Below are 26101 nucleotides of genomic sequence, written 5' to 3'. Positions count from 1 at the left end.
TTGAGACCATGGCTCTCGATATCAGTCTAAAACTACATTTAATAAAGTAGATACAGTACATTGTATGTCCATATTAGCTCTCCATCTTCATTCATTGTGTGTATTGTGTGATTTAGAATGAGGGGTTCTTTCTTTCACTAGGGGTTTCCTTTCCTTTCTTTTCCCACTGGCCACTTTATTTCCTGAGGTTAAAAGCAAAGTTAAGACTATGGTTCAGCCTCGTTATCATGGTCCTTTTTTCGAAATTAACACAAGTTTTAGGTTTTTCATTCTTTTCTAACCCTAATGTTTTGTTTGTTTCTTTGCTTCTCTTAACTGCTTGCCAGTGCTTTGCCATGATGAATGCTTAACTTGTTTGAGCATTTAAGAGGTAAATTATTCACAATGCTTCAGGTACCTACGTACTGTACTGAATGTATCTCCGTTCTCTCTGTCATCTTAACATCTGTGTCTCTCTCAAGCTGCATTTTGGCTTTCCATGGCATATTTATTTTCTTGCTTTCTTCACTCTAGCCTTTTATAGAATTGCAGAAGATATTTTCACTGTATTTTATCCTTTGAGTACTTCTTGAACTGCTTCTTAAACTTATCAAAGCCATAAACCAGCATTACAGTGGCATCATCTGAACCTATTATCCTTCACCTTTTCTTTCCTTTCCATTCCATTTTGTGGCAAATGGTGATTTAAAGAACCCCCAGTGCATGGGATAAGATTAAAAAAAGTTTTCTAAGAGACTGGTGTGGATAACACTCTAACATAAAACATGCAGTCTTTATTTTAAAAGAATGAACTGGGCCAACAAATGTTCCCACACTCTAAACAGAGACAGTCTAAATATAATACAACAGATTGTCTAAAACATTAATGAAAGAATTCAATAGAATCAACTTACAGAAATGTCTATTGAATACTTTTATATTAAAAATGTAAATAATTGAATAGTGATTATAAATAAACATGTGGCAGACTCTATTACATACATGAAAATAAGAATATTCCTGCCACTTATGTAATAAGTAATAATCAAATTCTTATTGAACATCAAATTATTTTGAAACAAAGCTAAATTGAAGACTGTGCTATATAATACTGGAATCATAATTACACTGCAGTTTTTGAGACTTAGTACTACAGCTACAGTTGCATGCCATATGATTTTCTTGCTGTGTTGTGAAGTGATATTTTGTTTCCATACATTAATTGATACATCCCCATCATCCATTTTTTTCTGAATTGTCTTGTCACAAATTGTTTTGATTGCATCGTGAATTTAACATCACTTTAATGAATGTGCACCTAATTTGCATCTAGTCATTGATCTTTGACTTGTTCTTTGAGCTAACTTTTAACATTAACATTGCATAGGTAATACATTACATTAAGTTGCTCTCATTCCAGTGTAATTAGGCTGTGATTACTATAGTAATTACAATTTTAATCCACACTGTTGTGAGCTGGCTAATGTAAAGTATTGCCTTTAACATGTCATGCTTAATTTTAATCCTTTCTTTACCATTTGCTTCCACTAATGCAGAAAGCTGCAGAGAAACTCAAAGCGGAAGAGCAGAAAAAAATGGCAGAGATGCAGGCTGAGTTAGACAAACAGAAGCAGTTAGCTGAAGCTCACGCAAAGGCCATTGCCAAAGCAGAAAAAGAGGCTCAAGAGCTGAAGCTCAGAATGCAGGAAGAAGTAAGCAGAAGAGAAATCGCTGCTGTAGATGCAGAAAAGCAAAAGCATAACATCCAGCAGGAACTGCATGAGCTCAAAAACCTCTCAGAGCAGCAGATCAAGGACAAAAGTCAACAAGTGGATGAAGCTCTCCAGTGCCGAGTCAAGATTGAGGAGGAAATCCGCCTCATCAGGATCCAACTTGAGACAACAGTAAAGCAAAAATCTACCGCAGAAACTGAGCTTAAGCAACTTCGTGACAGAGCAGCTGAAGCTGAGAAACTCAGAAAGACTGCCCAAGAAGAAGCTGAGAAGCTCCGCAAACAAGTCAATGAAGAGACCCAGAAAAAGCGTGTGGCAGAAGAAGAACTCAAACGCAAATCTGAGGCGGAGAAGGAAGCTGCTAAGCAAAAGCAAAAAGCTCTGGAAGACCTTGAAAATCTCAAGAGGCAGGCTGAGGAGGCTGAAAGACAAGTGAAGCAGAAAGAGATTGAAAAGGAGAGACAAATCAAGGTTGCTCATGAGGCAGCCCAGAAGAGTGCTGCTGCTGAGCTCCAGAGCAGACACATATCCTTTGTAGAAAAGACCTCAAAATTGGAAGAATCACTCAAACAAGAGCATGGCGCTGTCCTTCAGCTGCAAGAAGAAGCTTCACGCCTCAAGAAACAACAAGAGGATGCAGAAAATGCCAGGGAAGATGCAGAAAAAGAGCTTGAGAAATGGAGGCAAAAAGCTAATGAGGCCCTCCGTCTAAGACTCCAGGCTGAGGAAGAAGCTCACAAAAAGAGTCTCCTTCAAGAAGAAGCTGAGAAACAAAAGGAGGAGGCTGATCGTGAGGCTAAAAAGAGAGCCAAAGCTGAAGATTCAGCCCTGAAGCAGAAAGACATGGCCGAGAAAGAACTTGAGAGGCAGAGGAAGGTAGCTGAAAGCACAGCTCAGCAGAAACTCACTGCAGAACAGGAGCTGATTCGTCTCAGGGCAGACTTTGACAACGCAGAACAGCAGAGATCCCTCCTTGAAGATGAACTTTACCGCCTAAAAAATGAAGTCATTGCAGCTCAACAACAGAGGAAACAGCTGGAGGATGAACTGGCCAAAGTGAGGAGTGAAATGGATGTACTCATTCAGCTCAAATCCAAGGCAGAAAAGGAGACCATGTCCAACACGGAGAAGAGCAAACAACTTCTTGAAGCTGAAGCCGCCAAGATGAGGGACCTAGCTGAGGAGGCAAGCAAGCTTAGAGCCATTGCAGAAGAGGCCAAGCATCAAAGGCAAGTTGCTGAGGAGGAGACAGCTCGTCAGAGAGCAGAGGCTGAAAGGATTCTCAAAGAGAAGCTTGCTGCAATCAGTGAGGCCACTCGTTTAAAAACAGAGGCAGAAATTGCCCTGAAAGAGAAGGAGGCAGAAAACGAGAGACTCCGGCGACAAGCTGAGGATGAGGCCTACCAGAGGAAAGCTCTTGAAGACCAGGCCAACCAGCACAAGCAAGAGATTGAGGAAAAGATAGTCTTACTCAAAAAATCATCTGAGGTTGAAATGGAAAGACAAAAGGCAATAGTGGATGACACACTGAAACAGAGGCGAGTTGTCGAAGAGGAAATACGAATTCTCAAGCTCAACTTTGAAAAGGCTTCATCTGGAAAACTTGATCTGGAGCTAGAACTGAACAAGCTGAAAAACATTGCAGAGGAAACTCAACAAAGCAAGCTCAGAGCAGAGGACGAGGCAGAAAAACTAAGGAAGCTTGCCCTTGAGGAAGAGAAGAGGAGGAGGGAAGCAGAGGACAAGGTTAAGAAGATCGCTGCTGCAGAGGAAGAGGCAGCTAGACAATGCAAGACAGCCCAGGAAGAGCTTGAGCGTCTGAAAAAGAAAGCAGAAGAAGCCAGAAAGCAGAAAGACGAGGCTGACAAAGAAGCAGAAAAACAAATTGTCGCAGCCCAACAAGCAGCCCTTAAATGCAGTGCAGCTGAGCAGCAAGCCCAAAGTGTTCTTGCTCAACAGAAGGAAGATGGCATCATGCAGAAGAAGCTTAAGGAAGAGTATGAGAAAGCCAAGAAGCTTGCCAAAGAAGCAGAGGCTGCTAAGGTGAAGGCAGAAAGGGAGGCAGCTCTCCTTCGTCAACAAGCAGAGGAAGCAGAACGACAAAAAGCAGCTGCTGAGCTAGAAGCTGCAAACCAAGCCAAAGCCCAGGAGGATGCGGAGAGGTTGAGGAAAGAGGCTGAATTTGAAGCTGCTAAACGAGCACAAGCAGAAGATGCAGCACTCAAGCAGAAGCAACAAGCTGATGCTGAAATGGCAAAGCACAAAAAACTGGCAGAGAAAACATTAAAACAGAAGTTCCAAGTCGAGCAAGAGCTCACAAAGGTTAAACTTAAGCTTGATGAAACTGATAAACAGAAATCTGTCCTAGATGAAGAGCTGCAGCGTTTGAAGGATGAGGTCGATGATGCTGTCAAACAGAGGGCCCAAGTGGAGGAGGAGCTGTTCAAAGTCAAAGTTCAGATGGAGGAGCTGCTCAAACTTAAAATCAAAATTGAGGAGGAAAATCAACGCCTTATCAGGAAAGACAAAGACAACACACAAAAATTGCTTGCAGAAGAGGCTGAAAATATGAAAAAACTTGCAGAGGATGCTGCTAGACTTAGTGTAGAAGCCCAGGAGGCTGCACGCTTAAGACAGGTTGCAGAAGAAGACCTAAATCAGCAACGAGCTCTTGCAGAGAAAATGCTCAAAGAGAAAATGCAGGCAATACAAGAGGCATCTCGATTTAGAGCTGAGGCAGAGATGCTCCAAAGACAGAAGGACTTGGCCCAGGAGCAGGCACAAAAGCTGTTGGAGGATAAACAACTAATGCAACAGCGTCTGGAGGAGGAAACAGAGGAATATCAGAGGTCACTTGAGGCAGAGAGGAAAAGGCAATTGGAGATCATAGCCGAAGCTGAAAAACTCAAACTTCAGGTTTCTCTGCTCAGTGAAGCCCAGGCCAAAGCTGAAGAAGAGGCTAAAAAATTCAAGAAACAAGCTGATACAGTTGCTTCCCGTCTTCATGAGACTGAAATTGCCACCAAAGAAAAAATGACTGTATTGGAAAAAATGGAAGTCGACAGACTTAATACCAACAAAGAGGCTGACGACTTACGCAAAGCTATCGCAGACCTAGAGAAGGAGAAAGCTAGACTGAAAAAGGAGGCTGAAGAACTTCAAAATAATTCTAAAGAGGTATTGTGTCAAAAATGGCATAACAGAGCAGCTTATGTCATTGTTAACTCTATCTTAAAACTAACACACTTCTTTCTTAAAATTCTCTCTATTCCTTTCTTTAATTATACTAATCATGAAACCATATCTTTGATTTTAAATATGAATTTAATTTTGATTTTTACAGTGCACTGTGCTCATGCAGATCCTGAATGCTCCTTCCTATCCTGGAATGTTTATTTATTTTTAAGACCTTCATCCTTCATTTTTCAGTTTCAAAAGCCAGTTGCAAGCTATGGAGGATATTTTTGGTCATAAGTAAAATTAAAAGTCCAAATAGAAAATCAAAAGAGATAAAATGAAAAAGATTATTATTTCACCACACTACTAAGAATAATCAGGCCATAGTTAAACTTAAAAAGAAAAAACAAATTCAAAATGTAAAATGATCATTTGAAAATGTAAAGTGAAATTTGAAATGCAAAAGCTTAAATGAAAATGCTCATACTGAAAGCTAAAATGGTGACATTGAAAATGGCAATGGAAATAAGAAAAGGGAGACATCAAATATAATGGGAAATGAAAAAACTTAAACAGAAAAACTTTTTTTTTCTTTTTTTTGCATTTGCAGTTTCCATTTGCCATTTGAAATTTCATCTTTTCCATTTTCCAGTAGGCATTTACCATTTCACATTTGATATTTGACTTTTCAAGCTGTATGTAAATGAGGAAACATGGCCCAAAGGCTGGAGGGAGCGTTTGAAATAGCTGGGGCACAGAGACACCTTATGGACAGCAGGGGGAGCTGACTGCTTAAGAGCACAGTAAGTTGGACAGAGCAGTATGAGTCCAAACTAGAAGGGGAACCACACCGTGGTCTGCCATACACATTGGCCGCTAGCAATGGCAAAGCCAGAGCTAGCCTCATTGCTAGGCGCTGGAAGATGAACAGACTTTATATGACTGTACAGCAACAGTAGCCTACACATTTGTTGTGCTGTCTTTATTTGCTTCTACTTTTGCAGATCTGCTGCTGAAATTAGAAAGATATGACGGCTCATGTGGCTGCCAACTCACAGCCACAGGTTTTTATTAACTACTATTACAGTAATTCAGTTATGATTATGTAGAGTTAGTCATTTGTTCTACTGTCTTTGGAAGAATCTAACTTAATTTTTTGAAGCAGCAAAATGATTTGTATTTGTATTTGAATATAAGTGGAAATAGGCATAACAATCCTGTTTTTTCATTATAATTAAAATTTTAAGTTAATAAAATGTTAAAATAAGTGTTCTTCAATAAACTATTGCAGCAACGCAAGATTCCCACTCAGGATCTCCAACCCTGGTCTCCCAGACAATGGTCAACTACACTAACCACTCAATCATGCCATAGAGAAATCAGACATGCAGATCTGCAGCTATTTATATATCATAACACAGAGGACCAGGAGTGGGAGTCGAAGTTTTGTTCAGGGTTCATAAAATGGACGAGGGAAAGGTGGCGGTCAACGAAGAAGCCATGCCATTATTGGAAGTTTTCTCTTTATCAATGACTTCCAGCACCTGCCTCAGCAATGAGGCTAGCTCTGGCTTTGCCATTGCTCACAGCCAATGTGGATGGCAGAGCATGGTGCGGTTCCTCTTCTAGTTTAGATTCATGCTGCTCTGCCCAACTCACTGTGTTCTTTAGCAGTCAGATCCCCCTGCTGTCCATAAGGTGCCTCTGCGCCCCAGCCGTTTCAAATCCTCCCTCCAGCCTTTGGGCCATGCCTCCTCATTTACATACAGCTTGAAAAGGTGTATGCCATTTACAATAAAAATGTATTAGGTGTATCAGTTCACCTCAGGGTGCAACAAAATGGCTTCACTGTTGCAGATTAAAAAAACTACTATCAAACAAATGAGAGTGAGCAGAATACCATAATGGCAAACAGCATTTACCATCCTGGACTATAGAGTATGGTTAATTGTATTGTTCCCATAACCAGCAGAATATTCACAATCATCAGTAAAAAAAAAACAAAACAGCTTTCATATACATATTTTTACAGGAAGTATAGACGTATTCTAGTATTTCAAAATCTGGTTAAACATAATGGATGGATCTATTCCAGAGTGATGACATGTGTGATTTTTTTCAGCTGGACTGTTACTCTTCAGTGTAGTGCCAAAAATATTCACGGTCTTTTGTAATTTTATTTCAGTTCAGTGGGACATCTTGTAAGCAGAGCCAACAAAACATTGTTAGCCACCACAATCATTTTGGACTTGTTTTACTTACTTTTTCACATATATGCACAGTCCATCCAAGTAGTAGTAGTAAATTACTAGTTTGGTCTCAAGTTTACTTTTCAAACCAAATCAATAATCTTTTACAGTGAAGATGTTCAAATACGTGTATCATTACATATTCATTACACACAGATGATAGGTCAAGAGGTATTATGAATTCCAAGAAGTTAGTACTTAGTTGATGCAGTTATCTTTCTTGTGACAACAGCAAATTTTGCTGTACATTTTTAGTTAGTTATTTAAGGCGCATTACTCTCATGATTGTTCTAGACTTGATAATGTAAGTGGAAATGTTAAAAAAATACAAGAATATGATGTATTTTTATCGTGAGACAAGTATGCCAGAGAAAAGTTTTAATCTTTAACTGCAATTCTCTAAAAACTACAGAAAAGGAAACCTTCCCTTAGGGATCTCCATATGCATAAGCAAAGTGCATTGTACGAATTGTCTCCATTATAAAGTACATCAAACAAAATATGTGAAGAATACAGTATGTGGCTCACCTGTAAACCTATTGTAACTTTATATTTTCCTTTTTCATTCTGTCAGATGGCTGATGCACAGCAGAAACAAATAGAACATGAGAAGACAGTGCTCCAGCAGACATTCCTTACAGAAAAGGAGATGCTGTTGAAGAAGGAGAAGCTAATTGAAGATGAAAAAAAGAGGTTGGAGAGCCAGTTTGAAGAGGAAGTCAAAAAGGCCAAAGCTCTCAAAGATGAACAGGAACGCCAGAGACAGCAGATGGAGGAGGAAAAGAGGAAACTCCAAGCTACCATGGATGCAGCCCTCAATAAGCAGAAAGAGGCTGAGAAAGAGATGCTTAACAAGCAAAAAGAAATGCAGGAGCTGGAAAAGAAGAGACTAGAGCAGGAAAAGATTCTTGCAGAGGAGAACCAGAAATTGCGCGAGAAGCTGCAGCAGCTGGAGACAACGCAGAGAGACCAACAAACCGATCTCATCCATGTAAAAATGGTTGAGTCACAGAAAGTTCTCAATGGCCAAAGTGCCGGTGATGTAGTAGATAATGTGGAGAGTAAACCAGATCCATTGGCTTTTGACGGCATCCGTGATAAAGTCCCTGCAAGCAGACTTCGTGACCTTGGCCTTTTATCAAAGAAGCAGTTTGACAAGCTGAAAAATGGCAAAACCACTGTGCAAGAACTTGGTGAGACTGAAAATCTGAAAAGAATTCTCAAAGGAAAGAACTGCATTGCTGGTGTTTTGACACCAACTAATCAAAAAATGTCAATCTATCAAGCTTCAAAAGAGAAGAAGATTACTCCAGGCACAGCCATGGTCCTTCTTGAAGCTCAGGCAGCCACAGGTTACATTTTGGACCCCATTAAGAACGAGAAATTTTCTGTTAATGAGGCTGTGAAGGAAGGCTTGATTGGCCCTGAACTTCACAATAAAATGCTTTCAGCTGAGAGGGCTGTTATCGGCTACAAAGATCCATACACTGGTGGGAAGATCTCTGTCTTTGAATGTATGAAGAAGGGTCTGATAGAACATGATCATGCCATCAGAGTCCTTGAGGCTCAGCTCGCAACTGGGGGTATCATTGACCCTATCAATAGTCACCGTGTACCCAATGAAACAGCCTATAAACAGGGACAATATGATGTAGAAATGAACAAGATTATGGAGAACCCTTCAGATGACACAAAGGGATACTTTGACCCCAGCACTCAGGAACCTTTGACATATTCAGAGCTAATGGAAAGGTGCACCACTGACCCTGACACCGGTCTGCTATTCTTGCCAATCACAGATAAGGCTGCGCAGTGCTCAAGTATATACACAGAGGAGGAGACCAAAGATGTGTTCAGCAAAACAACTGTGTCGGTGCCATTTGGAAGATTCAAGGGAAAGACTGTCACCATTTGGGAAATAATCAATTCTGAGTACTTCACTGAGGACCAGAAGAGGGACCTTCTCCGTCAGTACAAGACAGGCAAAATCACAATCGAAAAAATCATTAAGATTGTGATTACTGTGGCAGAGGAGAAAGAGAAGAAAAACGAAATTACCTTTGATGGTCTGAGAGCACCTGTCCCTGCTACTGAGCTCCTGGAATCTAAAATCATTGCTAAAGACCTGTACAACAAATTGCACAAGGGCAATATGACAGTCAAAGAGGTATCTGAAATGGAGCCTGTCCACAAAGCACTGAAGGGTACAAACTGCATTGCTGGTGTAGTTATTGACTCCACCAAGGAGACAATGTCCTTCTATGAAGCTATGAAGAAGGACATCATGAGGGCAGGGCCTGCCATGCATATGCTTGAAGCGCAAGCAGGAACAGGCTATGTTGTTGACCCTATTAATAATCAGAAGTATACTGTTGATGAAGCTGTCAAAGCAGGTGTTGTTGGTCCTGAGCTGCATGAAAAGCTCCTGTCTGCAGAGAGAGCTGTGACAGGTTATAGAGATCCTTACACCGGAAAGACTGTGTCTCTCTTCCAGGCAATGAAAAAAGATCTCATACCTAAAGAACAAGGAATCAGACTGCTTGATGCCCAAATGACCACTGGTGGCATCATTGATCCAGTAAAGAGCTATCGTATTCCTCATGATGTGGCCTGCAAGAGAAATTATTTTGATGACGAGGTGAAACAGATTCTGAGCAATCCCACTGATGAAACTAAATGCTTCTTTGACCCCAACACAAAGGAAAATGTCACATACTCACAGCTCTTAAAGAGATGTGTCCCTGACAAGAAAACTGGCCTCCAGCTTCTGCCTCTCTCTGATGAAGCAATCAGTGCAAAGGAGGAGTCAATTTACACTGAAGCCCAAACAAAAGAAGCTATGACTCAGGCAACTGTGGAGCTTGATTCTGGGCCATTTAAGGGCAGGAAGGTGACCATCTGGGAAATAATCAACTCTGAATATCTCACTGAGGAACAAAGGCTTGACCTGCTCAGACAGTTTAGGACAGGAAAGGTTACAATTGAAAAGATAATCAAGATTGTTATCACAATTGTAGAAGAGAAAGAGACCAAGAAACGAGAACAGTCCAGCTTCAAGGGACTCAGATCTCAGGTCCCAGCGGGCTCTCTGTATGATTCCAAAATCATTGACAAACCAACCTTTGATCTCCTTCAACAAGGCAAAACAACACCTAAACAAGTCAGTGAGAATCCCAATGTCAAGAAATACCTGCAGGGCTCTGATAGCATTGCTGGCATCTTCCTGGAGCCGACAAAAGAAAAAATAAGCATTTATCAGGCTATGAAGAAAAAGCTCCTCAGACACAACACTGGCCTTTCCCTTCTTGAGGCCCAAGCTGCCACTGGGTTCATTGTAGATCCAGTGAGGAACCAGTGCCTTTCAGTAGATGAGGCGGTGAAATCAGGCCTTGTAGGCCCAGAGCTACATGAAAAACTCCTCTCTGCGGAAAAAGCTGTAACTGGCTATAAAGATCCATTCACGGGCAATAAAATTTCCCTCTTTGAAGCAATGCAAAAAGATCTCATCCTGAAAGAGCATGCCATGCCACTGTTAGAAGCACAGATGGTTAGTGGAGGAATCATTGACCCTGTAAACAGCCATCGAGTCCCAACTGATGTTGCATATCAAAAGAACATTTTCAGTAAGGAAACTGCCAACACCCTATCTGATCCATCTGATGATAACAAGGCTTTCTCAGACCCAGAAACTGATGAGAAAGCAACCTACAGACAGCTTAAAGACAAGTGCCAAAGAGATTCAGAGACAGGCCTGTACATCCTCCCACTCTCCAAGCCTCAGTCTCCAACTGTTGTGGAGAAGACATACCTCTACACAGAGGAACAAACACAGAGTGAACTGACCAACACCCAAATTGACATTCCTATTGAAGGCCTTGCTGATAAACCACTTAACCTCTGGGATGTAATGAACTCAAATTTGCTTCCAGAGCAGGAGAGACAGAAGCTCATGGATGAATATCGCTCTGGTAAAATCACTAAGGAGCGGATGATCATCATTATTATTGAGATTATGGAGCAGAGAGAGATCATCAGAAATGAGAGTCCACTGACATGGAAGACAATAAGGAGAAGGATAACTATAGAGGAGCTGTACAATGCCCGCATCATTGACTTAGAGACATTCAACCTCCTTAAACAAGGCAAGAGGGACATCCGTGACATAATGGAGATGACCAGTGTGAAACAGTATCTCTATGGCACAGGCTGTGTGGCTGGGGTCACAACTGATTCAAGCTCCAAGATAAGCATATACCAAGCAATGAAGAGAGGTTTTCTTAAACCAGAAGTAGCACTCAGTCTCCTAGAGGCGCAAGCTGCCACAGGATTCATTGTTGATCCAGTAAAGAATGAGACACTCACTGTTGATGAAGCTGTTCGTAAGGGTGTTGTCGGCCCTGAGATTCATGATAAGCTTCTTTCAGCTGAGAGAGCAGTCACAGGATACAAAGATCCATACAGTGGGAAAATCATATCTCTTTTCCAGGCCATGAAAAAGGATCTTGTTCCAGAGGATTATGCTCTGAAAATGTTAGAGGCACAAACTGCCACAGGGGGTATTATTGATCCTGAATTCCAGTTCCACCTGCCAGCAGATGTTGCCATGCAAAAAGGTTATATCAACAAGGAAACCAACCAGAGACTAACTGATGATGTTAAAGGATTCATCGACCCTGTCACTGAAGAGAACCTGTCATATGCACAGCTGCTCAAGAGATGCAAGTTAGATGGTGGGCTGCGCCTCCTCTCCCTGGGAGACAAGAGGCTGATGTTTAAGGGTCTGAGGAAACAGATCACAATGGAGGAACTGCTCCGCTCACAAATTATTGACCAGCAGACTGTCACTGAACTGAATGAAGGTCTTCTTTCAGTGGAGGAGGTTAGCAACAGACTGTCAAGGTACCTTGAGGGCACAAGTTGTATTGCTGGTGTATATTTAGAGACCACAAAAGAACGTCTATCAATTTACCAGGCCATGAAGAAGAACATGATTAGGCCAGGCACTGCATTTGAACTCCTTGAGGCCCAGGCATCCACAGGATATGTCATTGATCCAATCAAAAACCTCAAACTGACTGTCAATGAAGCAGTGAGAATGGGAATTGTAGGCCCAGAATTCAAAGACAAGCTTCTCTCTGCTGAGCGTGCAGTGACAGGATATAGAGACCCTTATTCAGGCAAAACAATCTCCCTGTTCCAGGCCATGAAAAAGGGGCTGATCCTGAAAGATCATGGTATCCGTCTCCTGGAGGCTCAGATTGCCACTGGTGGAATCATTGACCCAGAGGAGAGTCACCGTCTGCCAGTTGAGGTGGCCTACAAACGTGGCTTCTTTGATGAGGAAATGAATGAGATCCTGACGGATCCTTCTGATGACACCAAAGGCTTCTTTGATCCCAACACTGAGGAAAACCTAACCTACCTCCAGCTCATGGAGAGGTGCATCACTGATCCTGACACTGGCCTGGTGCTCCTGCTACTGAAAGAAAAGAAGCGGGAAAGGAAGACCTCCTCCAAATCTTCAGTTCGTAAACGCAGAGTTGTCATTGTAGACCCAGAGACAGGCAAAGAAATGACTGTGTACGAGGCCTATAGGAAGGGACTTATTGACCACCAAACCTACCTGGAGCTTGCTGAGCAGGAGTGTGAATGGGAAGAGATCACAATGACATCTTCTGATGGCACTGTCAAATCCATTATCATTGACAGGAGGTCAGGGAGACAGTATGATGTTGACGATGCTCTTTCACGTGGCCTCATTGACCAGAATGCTCTTGACACATACCGATCTGGAAACCTGTCCATCACAGAATTTGCTGATATGCTTTCTGGAAACATGGGAGGCTTCCGCTCTCGCTCATCCTCCTTTGGTTCCACCACTGGTTCCACCTACTCCTCTCCTATGAGCCCCATACCCTCCATTAAACCACCTGCAGTCATATGGAATGACCCAACAGAGGAGACTGGCCCTGTAGCTGGAATGTTGGACATAGACACACTGGAGAAAGTGTCTATCACTGAGGCCATGCACAGAAATGTGGTAGACAACATCACAGGCCAAAGATTGTTGGAGGCCCAAGCCTGCACTGGAGGAATAATTGATCCCGCAACTGGTGAGAGATTCTCAGTTGCTGATGCTACAGAAAAAGGCCTTGTGGATAAAGTCATGGTTGATCGCCTAAATCTGGCTCAAAAAGCATTCAATGGATTTGAAGACCCCAAAACTAAAGTAAAGATGTCTGCTTCCCAGGCTCTAAAGAAGGGCTGGTTGTATTATGAGGCTGGTCAGCGTTTCCTTGAGGTCCAATATCTGACTGGTGGACTTATTGAGCCTGAGGTCGAGGGCAGAGTCTCACTAGATGAATCCATAAAGAAGGGCACCATTGATGCCCGCACTGCCCAGAAGCTAAGAGATGTCAGTGCTTATTCTAAATATCTAACATGCCCAAAAACCAAACTGAAAATCTCCTACAAAGATGCCATGGACAGAAGCATGGTCGAGGAAGGATCTGGTCTTAGGCTTCTGGAGGCATCCTCACAATCCAGCAAAGGCCTCTACAGTCCCTACAATGTCAGTGGCCCTGGATCTGCTTATGGCTCCCGGACTGGCTCAAGGACCGGATCTCGTACAGGCTCCAGGAGAGGCAGCTTTGATGCTGGCTCTGGCTTCAGCATGAACTTCTCATCCGCCTCCTTCACATCCTCCTCAACTAGCTACAGCCGCAGATTTTGATTAGCTAGTTCTGTACCTAACAACTTTGAAATGCTTATGTGACTAAGAACCAACAATACTAATGCACTTTACAGTTGCATTTATTACAGGAAAAATAGTTACAGTAACAAAGAAGTTATAATTTATTTATTCTGCCCTGCATGTGGTCACATACAGAACTGCCTAGGCTATTGATTTTTATTTCATATATAACAGATGTATAAACATGTGCCTCATATACGGAGACATAACCAAGCATTGCTAGATATATAAAATATTAATTTTCTTTAGTACTGATTACAAAGTCAGTTTATATTTTTCAAAGCAAAGCATGCAATCTCTGCTGTTTTTTAAGTGACTTTATAGTTTTCCTTTTACACCTGTTAAAAAGTTGTATACTTGTGCTCTCTGAAACTAATATATACTGTATGTATGTCAAACAGAAATATTTTTCCAGTATTCCTTGTTTCCTTTGAAATTCAAGAATATGTGTCTATTTTGTTATCCTTTTTGACAACACTACTTAATGAGATACTGTATGTCAACATAGTTCTAATGTTTTTAACAGATTCTAAAATACATAGATGCCTTCAAAAATTCTGAATGTTTGTATAGAGTATGGACAGATTTTGTGTTTATTTTTTGTTATTTGTTGCCTGGGTAACTAAATAATATACCCAGTTAGTTGCAGCACAGAATGCACCTATGATCCATTACAAAATGAGACACTACAAGAATACAATACTGAACGGATTGCCAGAATTAAAATTATGAAACCAGTTTCACATCTGTCATTACTTTGTACTTATGTCCATTTATATTCAGTGGACTTGCATCCTTTTAGTTCATTACACCATTGTTTTACATACTCCAAGTTTTGGATTCTTCATATTCACCCTCAATCAAGTGTTCCTGGTAATTCCCAAGATGATGTCAGACTTGATCCTGCATCCCCATTCAGACCTGACGCCTCTTAATTTGGTTCTTGTAAGTTGAAATAAGTTTTTTTTCTTATGTTTGCTTTGTTCTCTGTTTTCTTCAGTTGATTTTGATAACATCTCAGAGCCAAGATTATGCCATTTTTATGCCATTTTCCCCTATCTCACACTACCAGGGTAATACCACTGGTAAACTATTTTATTAAAAATTCTCTTCACCGTCAATTGACTTTTCTTTATCCTTCTTTTTTTTTTTACAGCTGCCTCAGTCTCTCAGGATCCAACATATGAGCACAGATACTCAGTTGGCTAGAGCACATGATTACCCCAACTTGGATGGATTTGTGAGTCCATGTCATCATCAAGCAGTAATGCAGGTACAGTAAATAACTTGAAAACATTGTCATTTTAATTTAATTTGCAAAAGATGAAGCAAAGTTTCATCAAGGTTGTTTTGCAATTTTCATTTAAATTGTATTTTTTTTCATTGCATGGTTTTGTTTATTTCATTTCATTGATTTTAATTCATAGTCATTTTCTTTCATTTCTAGATCTGCCATTGAGTATGTCCTTTCTTCCATTGCACATCACATTTGAAGAGAGCTGAGGCTGAGTCAACCTGACACCATCTTGGGATGCCTTACTAGGAACACTCTTCATTCATTACCTGTTTTTCATATATTTATTACTTGAATGCTAATAGTGATATTTATGTTGTCAAATCCTGATACACTCCCAAAGCATACATGCATCTGTGTGTAGATTCTTTTGTTTAAATTGGGATTAACTGTAGTGGAAGGACAGCATATCTTCATTTAGCTAGTCCTAAATCCACTGAGTATATTTTTGTATTATCTCTCACTGTAAAATTCAGCCCAGCCAAAGTGCTAATGAAAGGCATTTTGAGAATTGGCATACTTTATATATCACCACATTGCATGAATGTATTATATAAAATTAACTCATACAGATTTCCATATGCGAACTAAAAAACAGCTTGAAGCTTTATTTTGCTTATAGTTATTTTTCCACAGCAACTGTTTCTGTTATGCATCTTTAAAGTGTTTTACCTCTGTAAATGTTTTTATTTTGTTTTCATCATGTTTTTGATATATCATGAATTTGCTTTGCATGTTTCACTAACTTTACAAAGGATATTTGGGAAAAATGAAAATAAAGAGAACTGCAGATGTAACTGAGCTGATTTTGATTTTAGCAATAGTGGACTCTGTTGTATGTTCTGAAAATAACACTGTGTTGTAAATAAATGTGCTCTGGAGAGGCCCCCTTGTCATTCGTACATTAATATATATGCATCTGGAACTGTTTTTCATTATATGTTTTTCAGTGCAACAGATGACAGTTGCATCGCAGCCATTTAAGAAAAGTAATAGCTTGTCTTGGACAGAGTGAATATAATGGATTGTGTGAATATTGTAAACATGGCACAGTGGAAAAGTGACACCATAATTTTTACCTTCTTTATTGCTGCACAGAGTATATTTTATTTTTTGAAGGTGATAAGCAGTAGTTGACCACAAGAGGGCAGTGTTAGACTGGCCTACACTTATCCACAGTGAATCAAGTGTAACAACTACTGCTCCACAATTGATCCTATTGTTAACACTGTGGTTTATAAATGTATAATTGCTATAATATCAGGTATTTGTCAGATTAATGATGATCAGGGTCTGACAAGGTTTTTGAAGGCTGATGAGAGGCTTATTTTGAAATTGCTTATACATTTTAACTGATTTAACTCCACCCAAAATGAGAAGTTTTGATTTTTTCCAGAAATGTATCCAGATCAGAGTATAAAACACTCCACTGGACATTATTGGTATGTTTGTGGATTTACATCCACTGCCATCATATTGCACACATACATATTTTGCTGCGTGTGCCAACATTAGTCGCAGGGTTCAATGGAGGAGCCTGCCAACAGGAGCAACGGGGCATTTACCTCCCAGAATTCTTCACTCAGCTCCCTTGACTACTCAGATCTGACCCTTTCCCTACCAGCTCTCCCTGCATCGGAGGCTGGAAGCAGGGAGGTAAGAACACAGAGAACAGAATATAAAACTCATATCATCATATACTGTATAGCATAATTAATTATAAATGTGTTAAATGAAAAGTGTCAGCCCAAGCAGCTAGAAATGCTATAGAAGTAACAGAGCCAAATGCAAGAATTGGTGCAGGAATATGTTTATTATTCCTAATATTCTCTTGCAGGATAAAGGGAGTGTGTTTGGATCACCAACACCTACATCACAGGATCAGAGATATGGGTATGCTTCAAATTAGAACACAGCTATTAGATTGTCGTCCATTCTTCTTGACGGAGTGCCACAAGTATTGGGTACTGTGCCCTTGACAAACTGATGAATTTGTACAAATTAAAATATTCAACCTTTTAGAAATACTATCCAATATATAATAAGCACCAAGGTTCATCACATAGATAGGCACTTTGTAATTAAAATGAATGAATCTGGCAAATTGGCCACCAACAGTCAGATTAAACAAACCAAACAGCTTGTGACGACAGTTGGTCGATTGTATCAGCTTTGTAGACCGGTCTGTATTTGCCAACAACACAAAGACAGAACTATGAATTGTGACGTGAGCACACAGTGTAAAACATCTAATTGAAACATACTGAAACAAGAAGACTAAGGTTCCAGCCCAACAGACAGAGAGAGCAGATGCCTTCCTAATGAGATATTTTGCAAACGTTTTCAACTGAGGAGACTTGGTTAACCATTGATGAGAACGATAATTCTTAAAGGCCTTGTTTTAGCTCTTCCTGCCAAAGTACAAGTGATGACTATGCTCTTGTGTCTGTTGTCCAAATCACCTGCTTCCTGTCAGACATCATCTGCTTCATTCAATAAAAACAAAACTAAAGTGCACATTTTGTATTCATAGTACAGCTATTCCATAAATGCTAGCACATTGGATCACTTAATGCAATATGAAGAAGTCATATTAAGCGACACTGTGGGTTTATTCTTGATATGAAAAAGACAAAAATATATATCAGAATCATGTTTATTGTCACTTCCATAGTACACACTCAGCGTAAATGGGAGCACAATACTGTTCTCCACAGTTCAACATGTGCAATAGATAAGACACTACATATCTTAGGTTTGATTTAGTTTCAAATGCAAATTTTACGTTCCAGTGTCCTGACTGTAGGTTTGATATATTTGATCATAAAATATAATCAACATAGCAAACACTTTGTATTACTTCTCTCCTGTTTTAGGAGGCACATGGAGGACTTGAGCCAATGGCAGTGTGAGTTCAGGGGTCAAATCAGAGCACTGAGACAGTGGCTGAGGAACATGGAGATGAGGCTGCCTCCCCTGGACCCCAGGGTTAGTTGGGTTTCCTGTCTGTCTGCCTGCTGTCTGCCTGCTGTTGTCTCTCTACCTCTCTTTACTCTCTGTTTCCCCTCATCCCATGCTCAAAAGCATCTTTACTGTTCATTTATTTCAGCCATCACATCCTCCGCCTGAGGTGACAACAGTCATGAACTATGATTATCAGGGAGTTTAGTTTAGATGTCTACTCTCTCTCTCATTGTGTATGTCAGCAAACTATAGTTCTTCTAAAGTCTAATAAGATACTTGTAGGGCCCTCATAACACTGGGAAACAATGCAACAACTTTGCATCATTATTGAGTTATAACCCTGAAGGATTACAGTGGTCTTTTGGGATAAGAAAGAGAGCACACTGAAAATAAAAGGTTACCAAGGCCATTTCTTTTAATTCCTTTTTGAAAGGGAATTGAATGAGGGATATGATGTACTGTGGATCCCGGGCATTAGCTGAAATAAACGTGCTGCCACATGTTGGTTCAACTGTAATTGCATGGGTAGAGAGGAATCTGAGCAAGACTCCAAATGAAGGCAGTGAGTTGTGTCCAACCTCATTCATATAATCCACTGTCACTGTGGCACAGGGCAAGCATGGCTAACAGACACTTTAGATGGCTATGTCTATTGAGAAAAAAATGCTGTCTAATATGTTTGATACAGTGTATATCTTTTATGTAAGAGCATCTGTGAATATGCTTATAAACCTCATATTTTTTGTTGTTGTTTATATAGTGTCTTATTATTTTTCTCAGACAATATTTTGTGCTTCCATTCAGTTTTCCCTATGAGGCATACAGCATTACATTACAGACTACAATAACCCAATTTCCCCACAGACGTTAGTGCAGATTGATCGTATTTAATTTTAAAGTGTAGTAAACTACATCTGAAAAGACAAGAAAGAAGAGAGAAGAAAATGAACCAATGAATCTCTTGACTCAGTGTACTAACATTTAGTTAACTGAGCATTCCAAAAAAAAAAGAGCAAAGGGATTTTGGAGGTTTTTCAAAGTCAGACATACTCAGACGGATACCGAGGTGGTCCTCTTCCACTCCTGCAGGGAGACTTCTTTAGGCCACAGGGGGACAGTCGGGCTGGGGAATCAGGCCCCATTGTGCCTGGCTGGACAGCCAGGCTAGAGAAGTGCTTGGCACTGGAGGCCCTCTGCACACATGAACGAACACACTGAAAAGACATTAGACTCAGATGGGAGGAAGAGGCAAGGGGGGAAAGAAAAGCAGGATCTTTATGGTAAGAGTGCACAGATCTGACTGTTGTGGCATTTTTAGAACATAACTGTAGATCTTGTCATACAACCATTTATAACCAATATTTGTACAAAGACTTGTCAGAGTCAAAGCTGCTCTGGATCCGTGGAGCCTGGATAGTAAAAAAGGAACTCATTTGTGGTCATGCCAGGTCAGCAGATTTTCTGACTAGTGTAACTAAAACTCATTTGTACAAAGGGACAATGGATCTATAGCATGTTATTTTATCTCGTCTGGGTTTTGTGCTTTGACACTGACAGAATTAATTCAGACAGACAGATAAAGAACATTGTCATTGGGGTTAATCTATTGAGCCACATCAACTGAGAGACATTCTAGCGCAAAACATTAACATGAGCACCAAGATGGTGAGGTAATAAATTATTAGAATATCCTCTGTGAAGACTGACTGTACCTTCTCCAATGAGCTGTGAATCAATTACATAAAATAATTAAGAGGGTTTGATGATTTTATTGTTAAAATTGGTTTCGGCTGATTTAGTTTATGGTCCATTGAAGTGAATGTGTTCCATTGTCCTGACTGAATGTTTGAGCCATTAATTGATTGTATGGTTAAAAAGGGCACAGAGACAAAATACAATCTGTGTTTGAACCTGTATGACCCTCAGAGAAACTTAATGATTACCATCTTGGGAAGAGTTTTGACAGAATAAAAAAGAAGAGATGTTCTTAGTTAAAAATTCATTTTACATGATACATTTTGTCTCTGTTTGAAAGAACCACTGTGACCCTGGAGATTGATGTGTTAGATGCACAGGCATGTCTTATCACATTGTGAAAGCTTGAACGCTTTAGAGAGCTTTAGTTTGACCCCCAATGAGAGTGTGTGAAATAAGGGGGTGTCTTTTTATCTCTACCGTGCCTTTATCATACTGCATCCGACCACAGACCTTTGTCATGGTAATGCTGTTAGTCTGCTGCACTGCTGGTTTCAGTCTGGGCCTGAGGGACTCGTTAGTTAGCAGCATGAATGAGGACATCCCTGAGCCGCCCCCACGTACAGACCCTTCTACAATACACAGGAGAGAGACACACACCTGCTCCTTAACACAAGGCATGCACCAGCACATCTTAAACTGTTTTTCCCATGAACACGGATAAATGTCTGCTTCAATTAGAGGTTGTCAAGCGTGAATATTATAAGCATTAAAAATGGGAACACTGCAATGTAAGAACTTACACCATATGGACTAGGGAATTGTTAATATGAATAGGTTTTTAATAGACTAAGAGCTCAAAGAACAAATCATCAGTTTGCTAAATGTGCAGGTGTGCAAGTCCCTGCATTATTTGCTACAAAAACTTTAAGTAAATGTAAATAATTAATTAAAAATTCAAACAATTTCTCCGTAATAATTATCAAATTGAATTAAATTAATACGGAGCCCGGAGTTCTCAATGTAATAATTTGTGCTCTCAATTTAATAACTTGTGCTCTCGAATTAATAATTTGTAATCCAGAGACTCAAAATATCAGACAAAAATGGTATTTTATTATATTGTTACAGAAATCCTGCAAATCCAATTATGCCAAGAATCAGCGCTGATCATTTGCAAAACTGTCTATAGTGGGCCCGCACAACCCAAAAATGCATTAGATAAATATCTGACAATATCTGACAATATCTGACAGCTGACAAAATAGGGTTTGGTTAATGTGCTAAATTATTAGATGGGGGTCACAAAACTGTCTGGACCCATTAGTTCTAGTGAATAACTAATGACTTCCACAATGTTTTTGGACATGAGGCCTGCTGTGTAATCTAAGGAGTGGCAATTGCCCATACTTTGCCATACCTAAGTCTTGGCAATGATAAAGACTCTTAGCTGTGATGTCATCTAGATGAGCAATTACAACAACTTGTTCACTTGCTGAGTGAGATGTTTTTAGGATTTACAGTAATCAAACTTAACAAAATGACACATATGAGTAATAATAAAATTAGCATATTTTAATAGCAAATGCTACTTTCTTTTTACACTGTGTCTGAAAATTATGTCACTGACAAGTCAAAATGACATCTCTTCAGTTAGACAGTCAGGTTAAGGTCCAAAGTTCTTCTTTCTGCTTCCCCACCCCCCCCTGCTGATGAGGTACTGCTGGATAAAGACTCTCTGTCTAAAAGGTCTCTGGTTTCCCTGGGCCTGCAGCAGATGCTGCATCCCAAATAAGCCTTGTACACACAACTTACAAACAGCGGGCCCAGGAAGAGGGGTCACAGATCGCAGCCTATTATCCTCTCCTCTCTGTTTCTGACAGCCAGCAAACAGCATCCCTGCTTTCTGACACTGTCATAACCTTTAGGGAAAGGGGGCTTGTTTTCATTGCTGTGAATCACCTACAAGACAAATGAATAAAGAACTATGCTTAGATGGCGGAAAAGTAAACTTGTTTATTCATACAAGTTGGGATTAAATCTTACTTCCAGTTGATTGTTTTTCTCTTGCTTGGCGTGTCAAATTGATTTTCATGTTATAGCACTTTAGGTAATCTCTCCCATAAGAGATTTTTCGATTCACACAGTTTTTCAGGGTTAATGGCAACATGGGGCCTCTTCGTATATAGGCCTGTGCCTTCCTTTGCTCAATGGAAAATGTGGACTTATGGCTGTAAATCCTCTCTTCCTGGGAGCAGTTGAATCAAACACATAGCTGATGATGGGGTTGAACTCCTCTATCCCCAAGTGGCTAAATCCTCCTCTCACCCATGACTATAATTTCCAGTATCCAGGCAGCCCAGCAGGGCCCAGGCAACCCAGTGGGGAAGCCCATCAGCCTTTCATCCACTTTTCTTGGAAGCAACCTCTTCTGGTGATAAATGACGGTGTGTGCGATGAATGGTGCTTCTGATGTGACCCTTAAAAAGCCCCCACCCCCCTAAACCTAACCCTTTTTTCATTTCTCATGAAGGGGGCTAATTACCATGTTCTGTGGAGGAGCCATTGAGGTCTTATTTAATTTGAAGGCAGCAGAGAGGTTGAGATAACGGAGGAGGGGGAAAACAAGCCCTAAAATTAATCTTTTTTTCTCAGGTCCTCTGGCACATGGGATCTGTGATCAAATTTAAGCTCCCATTGGTCACTAATTTGGAATGGCATTAAATTGGAAACTCTCTTCATCCCATCTCCCAATCTGTGTCCACTCCATTATTGATAAACCGCATAGAAATGAGATGATTTCATCAGCTACCTATCAAGCCAGACGTGGCAGCATATTGCATCACTGCATAGCCCAGACCCAAACAGCGTTCCAGTTGCTCTTCAACTACATCAGCGCTTGTCTTTTTAAGAATTGCATGCAGTCTCTATGTGCACCTACTGTGAAATGGAGAGGAGAGATTTTTGGCAAAATCTTTTAATTAGTACAGAGAGGGCTGGAGGATGCTGAAAGCTGGGATCAGGTGTCATGGTTTTACAACAATGTCTTCCTGGCAAAGTGGTGCCTCATCACTGCCAGCTCCTTTCAGATAAAGAGAGGGGGGACGGGGAATGCAGGCCTTACTTGCTCATTAAATGACTAAAGACATTAGCTCTCCAAGTGACCCAAAGAAACAGCTATCTATGAGTTTGTGCATCTTTTACAGCTAAATTGTCTTTGCTGCCTATGTATAATCCCTGTACATCACCAGGATTGTGAGATAAGAACAGGATATCTTTTATACAGGCAGGGAACCCTTGCATCAGCACTAAAGTACTAAGGAGTTAAATAACTTGACCCTCCAGGGGTCATTCTATTCAGTTCACTGTCTCTCTCTCTTCAGCCACTGTGACAGACATTTTCAGTTTTCTTTTCTCTCAGCCGTTGTTTTTTTTTTTTTTTTTTTATCACTATTTGCATAAATTAAAGCAAGAAGAGGGTGGGGAGGTCAGAAATGTTGCAGTCATGTAGGAGCTGTGGATAGCTGTGAAAACCTGAGGCAGCTTCAAAGCAGATTTATTTGTCCATTTTATTGGCTTTATTTATTTTGAATGCTATTAAATGAATAGCTATGTGGACAATAACAGTATAGATTCTTTTACAAGACTAGAACTCTGCTAGGGAAGATGTTTATGCAATAATATAGTGGTGTTAACAGTCACAAAGAGAGGCTGCAAAAAAATCATGTCCCATCCTGGTTAACTTAAAGGTATTATATGCAAGATTTTCCTAAAAAAAAAAAACAATGTATAGACTCATACAAAAATAATCCCTCTCAATCATCATTTATGACCCACAAGAAGTGTGTGGCTGTGTATTTATCTGCAGAGACCCTGCCCTGTGCCTGTATCTTCTTATTTTCTTATTAGTTTGCTGTGTTTGGGACATTTCTAGGTGTCAACCTATGGGCAGTGGGTGTGGAGACCCCGGCCAATAACAGCACACAGGATGTGAGGTCGGTACCTGTAGCATAGCAACTACGTTACATCATTGTCTCTCTCTCTCCTCTGCTCCACTCTGCTCTTTGACTCTGTGTCATGGATGTACAAAGAGCAGCAGGTCTGTGTGTCTGCTTGACCGAGGGTGGGGCTGAGCTACACACACACATAAAGCAGAGAGGCCACAGTGGACAGGATGAAGCTGTGTTTTGGCTGCATTCACACAAAATCTGGCAATGCAGCACCTTCCTGCAGGGTTGTGCGGAGGTGTGGGCGTATTTATTTGTGCTTTAGATTATAACCACCATGCAACAATCAGTAAATAATGTTTTATTTCTCTGATTCAGCTGCTTTGTTCTTGCCAGCACCACTTGCTCTCTTCATTCACTCACTCTCTAGCTGGCTCGACCACCGCTGCTCTCCCTCTCTCTCTCTCTGTCTCTCGCTCGTAGAGCCAGGGAGGAGGGGTCAACTTTGAATGCTGTGTTTACAAACACCAACCGACAAATCCCGCATAGTATACCTTTAAATCCTTTAAATTAAATATATTTTAACTGATTTTTCAAATTATTAATCAGATGCTGTGAGTGTTATTCCCTGATATAAATGTAATTTTAGTGATAGAGCCACTCTCTTGCGTACATTTGACCTAACATGACAGTAAAATGACAAAACTTTCATCTTTGGTTGAGCTATTTGTTAAAAGACATACCCTGTGTGCAGTTCCAGCTGAACATACTGGACTTAAATCTTTGTTAATGGAGTTACATCATGATCCTGTGGCCCAAACCAAATAAATCAGGACTGTGAACACACCTCACACTGAATAAACTACGTTTGTATTGACAGGTCCTAAGAGATTTCTACTCACATGTAACTCAGAAGGCAGAACGAGTGGTATTGATTATATGATATTTTATGAAGGGAGCACATACTGGCACAATGGAATGCACGCAGAAAGGCACATGAATATTCCTCCTACTCATAGAATATATTATTCATGTCTGGCTGCACAGAGAGTAAATAAATAAATTAAATACAGGCTGACATTTTTATGTAAAAAGTAATATCACATAAAAACTTGTGAAATCCATGCTCAAGAGAAATATTTGAGCTAGATGTGGTTGTTTATTGAAAGTCAATGGTGACATTTGCTTTCCCTCAGATGCTTTCTCCTTTAACTAATTCTAACACTCAGAAAATGACCTTGTGGATTAAGAGGGAGGTAGAGAGTGGGTGCCTGCATGCATGCGTGTGTGTGCATGTTTATTGGCGAGACGGAGCAGGAAGAGTGTGGGTGTGTGTACTGTACTTGCATGCATGCATTTGGTGGATCAGATGATTGGTTGATTATTTGGTTGGCTGGAGAAAAACAGAAGGAAAAGAAATAAAAAGGGCAGGATTTGAGGCGTAAACACTCTTTGTAAATCACCTGTACGCACGCTTCTGTTAGGTCTTAGCGCACCTCACCTGCACACTATAATTTCCAGAGAGATGATTCTGGTATTAGAAGTAATGTTGACCACTATCTTATATTTGAATAAACACCTGAAATATATTTAACAAAAAAAGTTCACATGGTTTGGTTAAAACACCAGAGAATGTGAGGAACTGTCGCTGTAATGGTGTTTGCATACAGTATGCTTGGAGTGCTGCATTTCTAGACAAATATTGTGACTTATTGAAATGGAGCATGATAGAATTTCACCATAGGGGTCCTTCCTTTGCTTTCCCAAGCCAAAAGCAGAGAAAAGACGCTGTATTATCTCCCCATTGCTGTCTATTTCGTGTTTGCTTCCAGGCTCTTTGTTTATTGGCCGAGTTTGCAATTGCTGGAAGTGAGTTGAAAAGTAATCTGAGATGTTTTACAGTAATTAGTCGTCTTTGTTGCTGCTGTGGAGACTGCTGCACTGACTCTGAATGGGGAAGGGGGACTGCAAGGGGGTTGGGGGTGAATGTGTGAGTGGGTGGGTAGCAGGGTGGGTGTGGGTCCCTTCTTTTGTGGACTGCACTTCTCTCCCTCGCCATCGAGAGAGGGAATGGGCTGAGGCAGCTGTCACTTAACATGTGAATGTTTCGAGGGCGGCCCAGGGGTCTTTAGAAAACTCTTCTTTTTTTGCCCCCCAACCACCCCATTTTTCAAGCAGAAGCAGCATGGAGTTTTCTGAGCCGCAGTCAAACCCAGAGGAGGGGCTTTGTTGGATGAGAAGGGGGAAAGAGTGAGAGAAAAAAGCCTGGGGAAGGTAAAGGGGGCACTTTGCCGCCTAGCTGCCTGGTA

General features: G+C 40.6%; 1 protein-coding gene and 1 long non-coding RNA gene across 12 annotated transcripts in view; one reads left to right on the top strand and one right to left on the bottom strand.

The window, feature by feature from the left end:
* plecb (plectin b) overlaps positions 1-16072 on the top strand; it is a 128671-nt gene extending 112599 nt beyond the window's left edge. For 9 of the 10 annotated variants that reach the window (XM_042424031.1, XM_042424032.1, XM_042424035.1 and 6 more), the window contains 4 exons: positions 1536-4889; positions 7713-14837; positions 15049-15165; positions 15340-16072. In XM_042424031.1, the coding sequence (XP_042279965.1) occupies positions 1536-4889; positions 7713-13871 (9513 nt within the window). In that variant the 3' untranslated portion in view covers positions 13872-14837; positions 15049-15165; positions 15340-16072. The remainder of the gene's footprint in view (positions 1-1535; positions 4890-7712; positions 14838-15048; positions 15166-15339) is intronic. The other variant, XM_042424039.1, reaches the window with a different exon arrangement.
* A 1031-nt stretch (positions 16073-17103) lies between these two features.
* LOC121905642 overlaps positions 17104-26101 on the bottom strand; it is a 14703-nt gene continuing 5705 nt past the window's right edge. The window contains exons 3-6 of one of the 2 annotated variants that reach the window (XR_006098446.1): positions 21661-21807; positions 20359-20477; positions 19201-19364; positions 17104-19064 (exon numbers count right to left, since the gene is read on the bottom strand). This is a non-coding gene — a long non-coding RNA (uncharacterized LOC121905642). Of the gene's footprint in view, positions 19065-19200; positions 20478-21660; positions 21808-26101 lie in introns of both variants that reach the window. The other variant, XR_006098445.1, reaches the window with a different exon arrangement.

This window comes from Thunnus maccoyii, chromosome 10 (genome assembly GCF_910596095.1).
Source record: "Thunnus maccoyii chromosome 10, fThuMac1.1, whole genome shotgun sequence".
Classification (NCBI taxonomy): Eukaryota; Metazoa; Chordata; class Actinopteri; order Scombriformes; family Scombridae; genus Thunnus; species Thunnus maccoyii.
The sequence above is the reverse complement of the archived record's forward strand: the minus strand, read 5'-3'. Positions and strand labels throughout refer to the sequence as shown.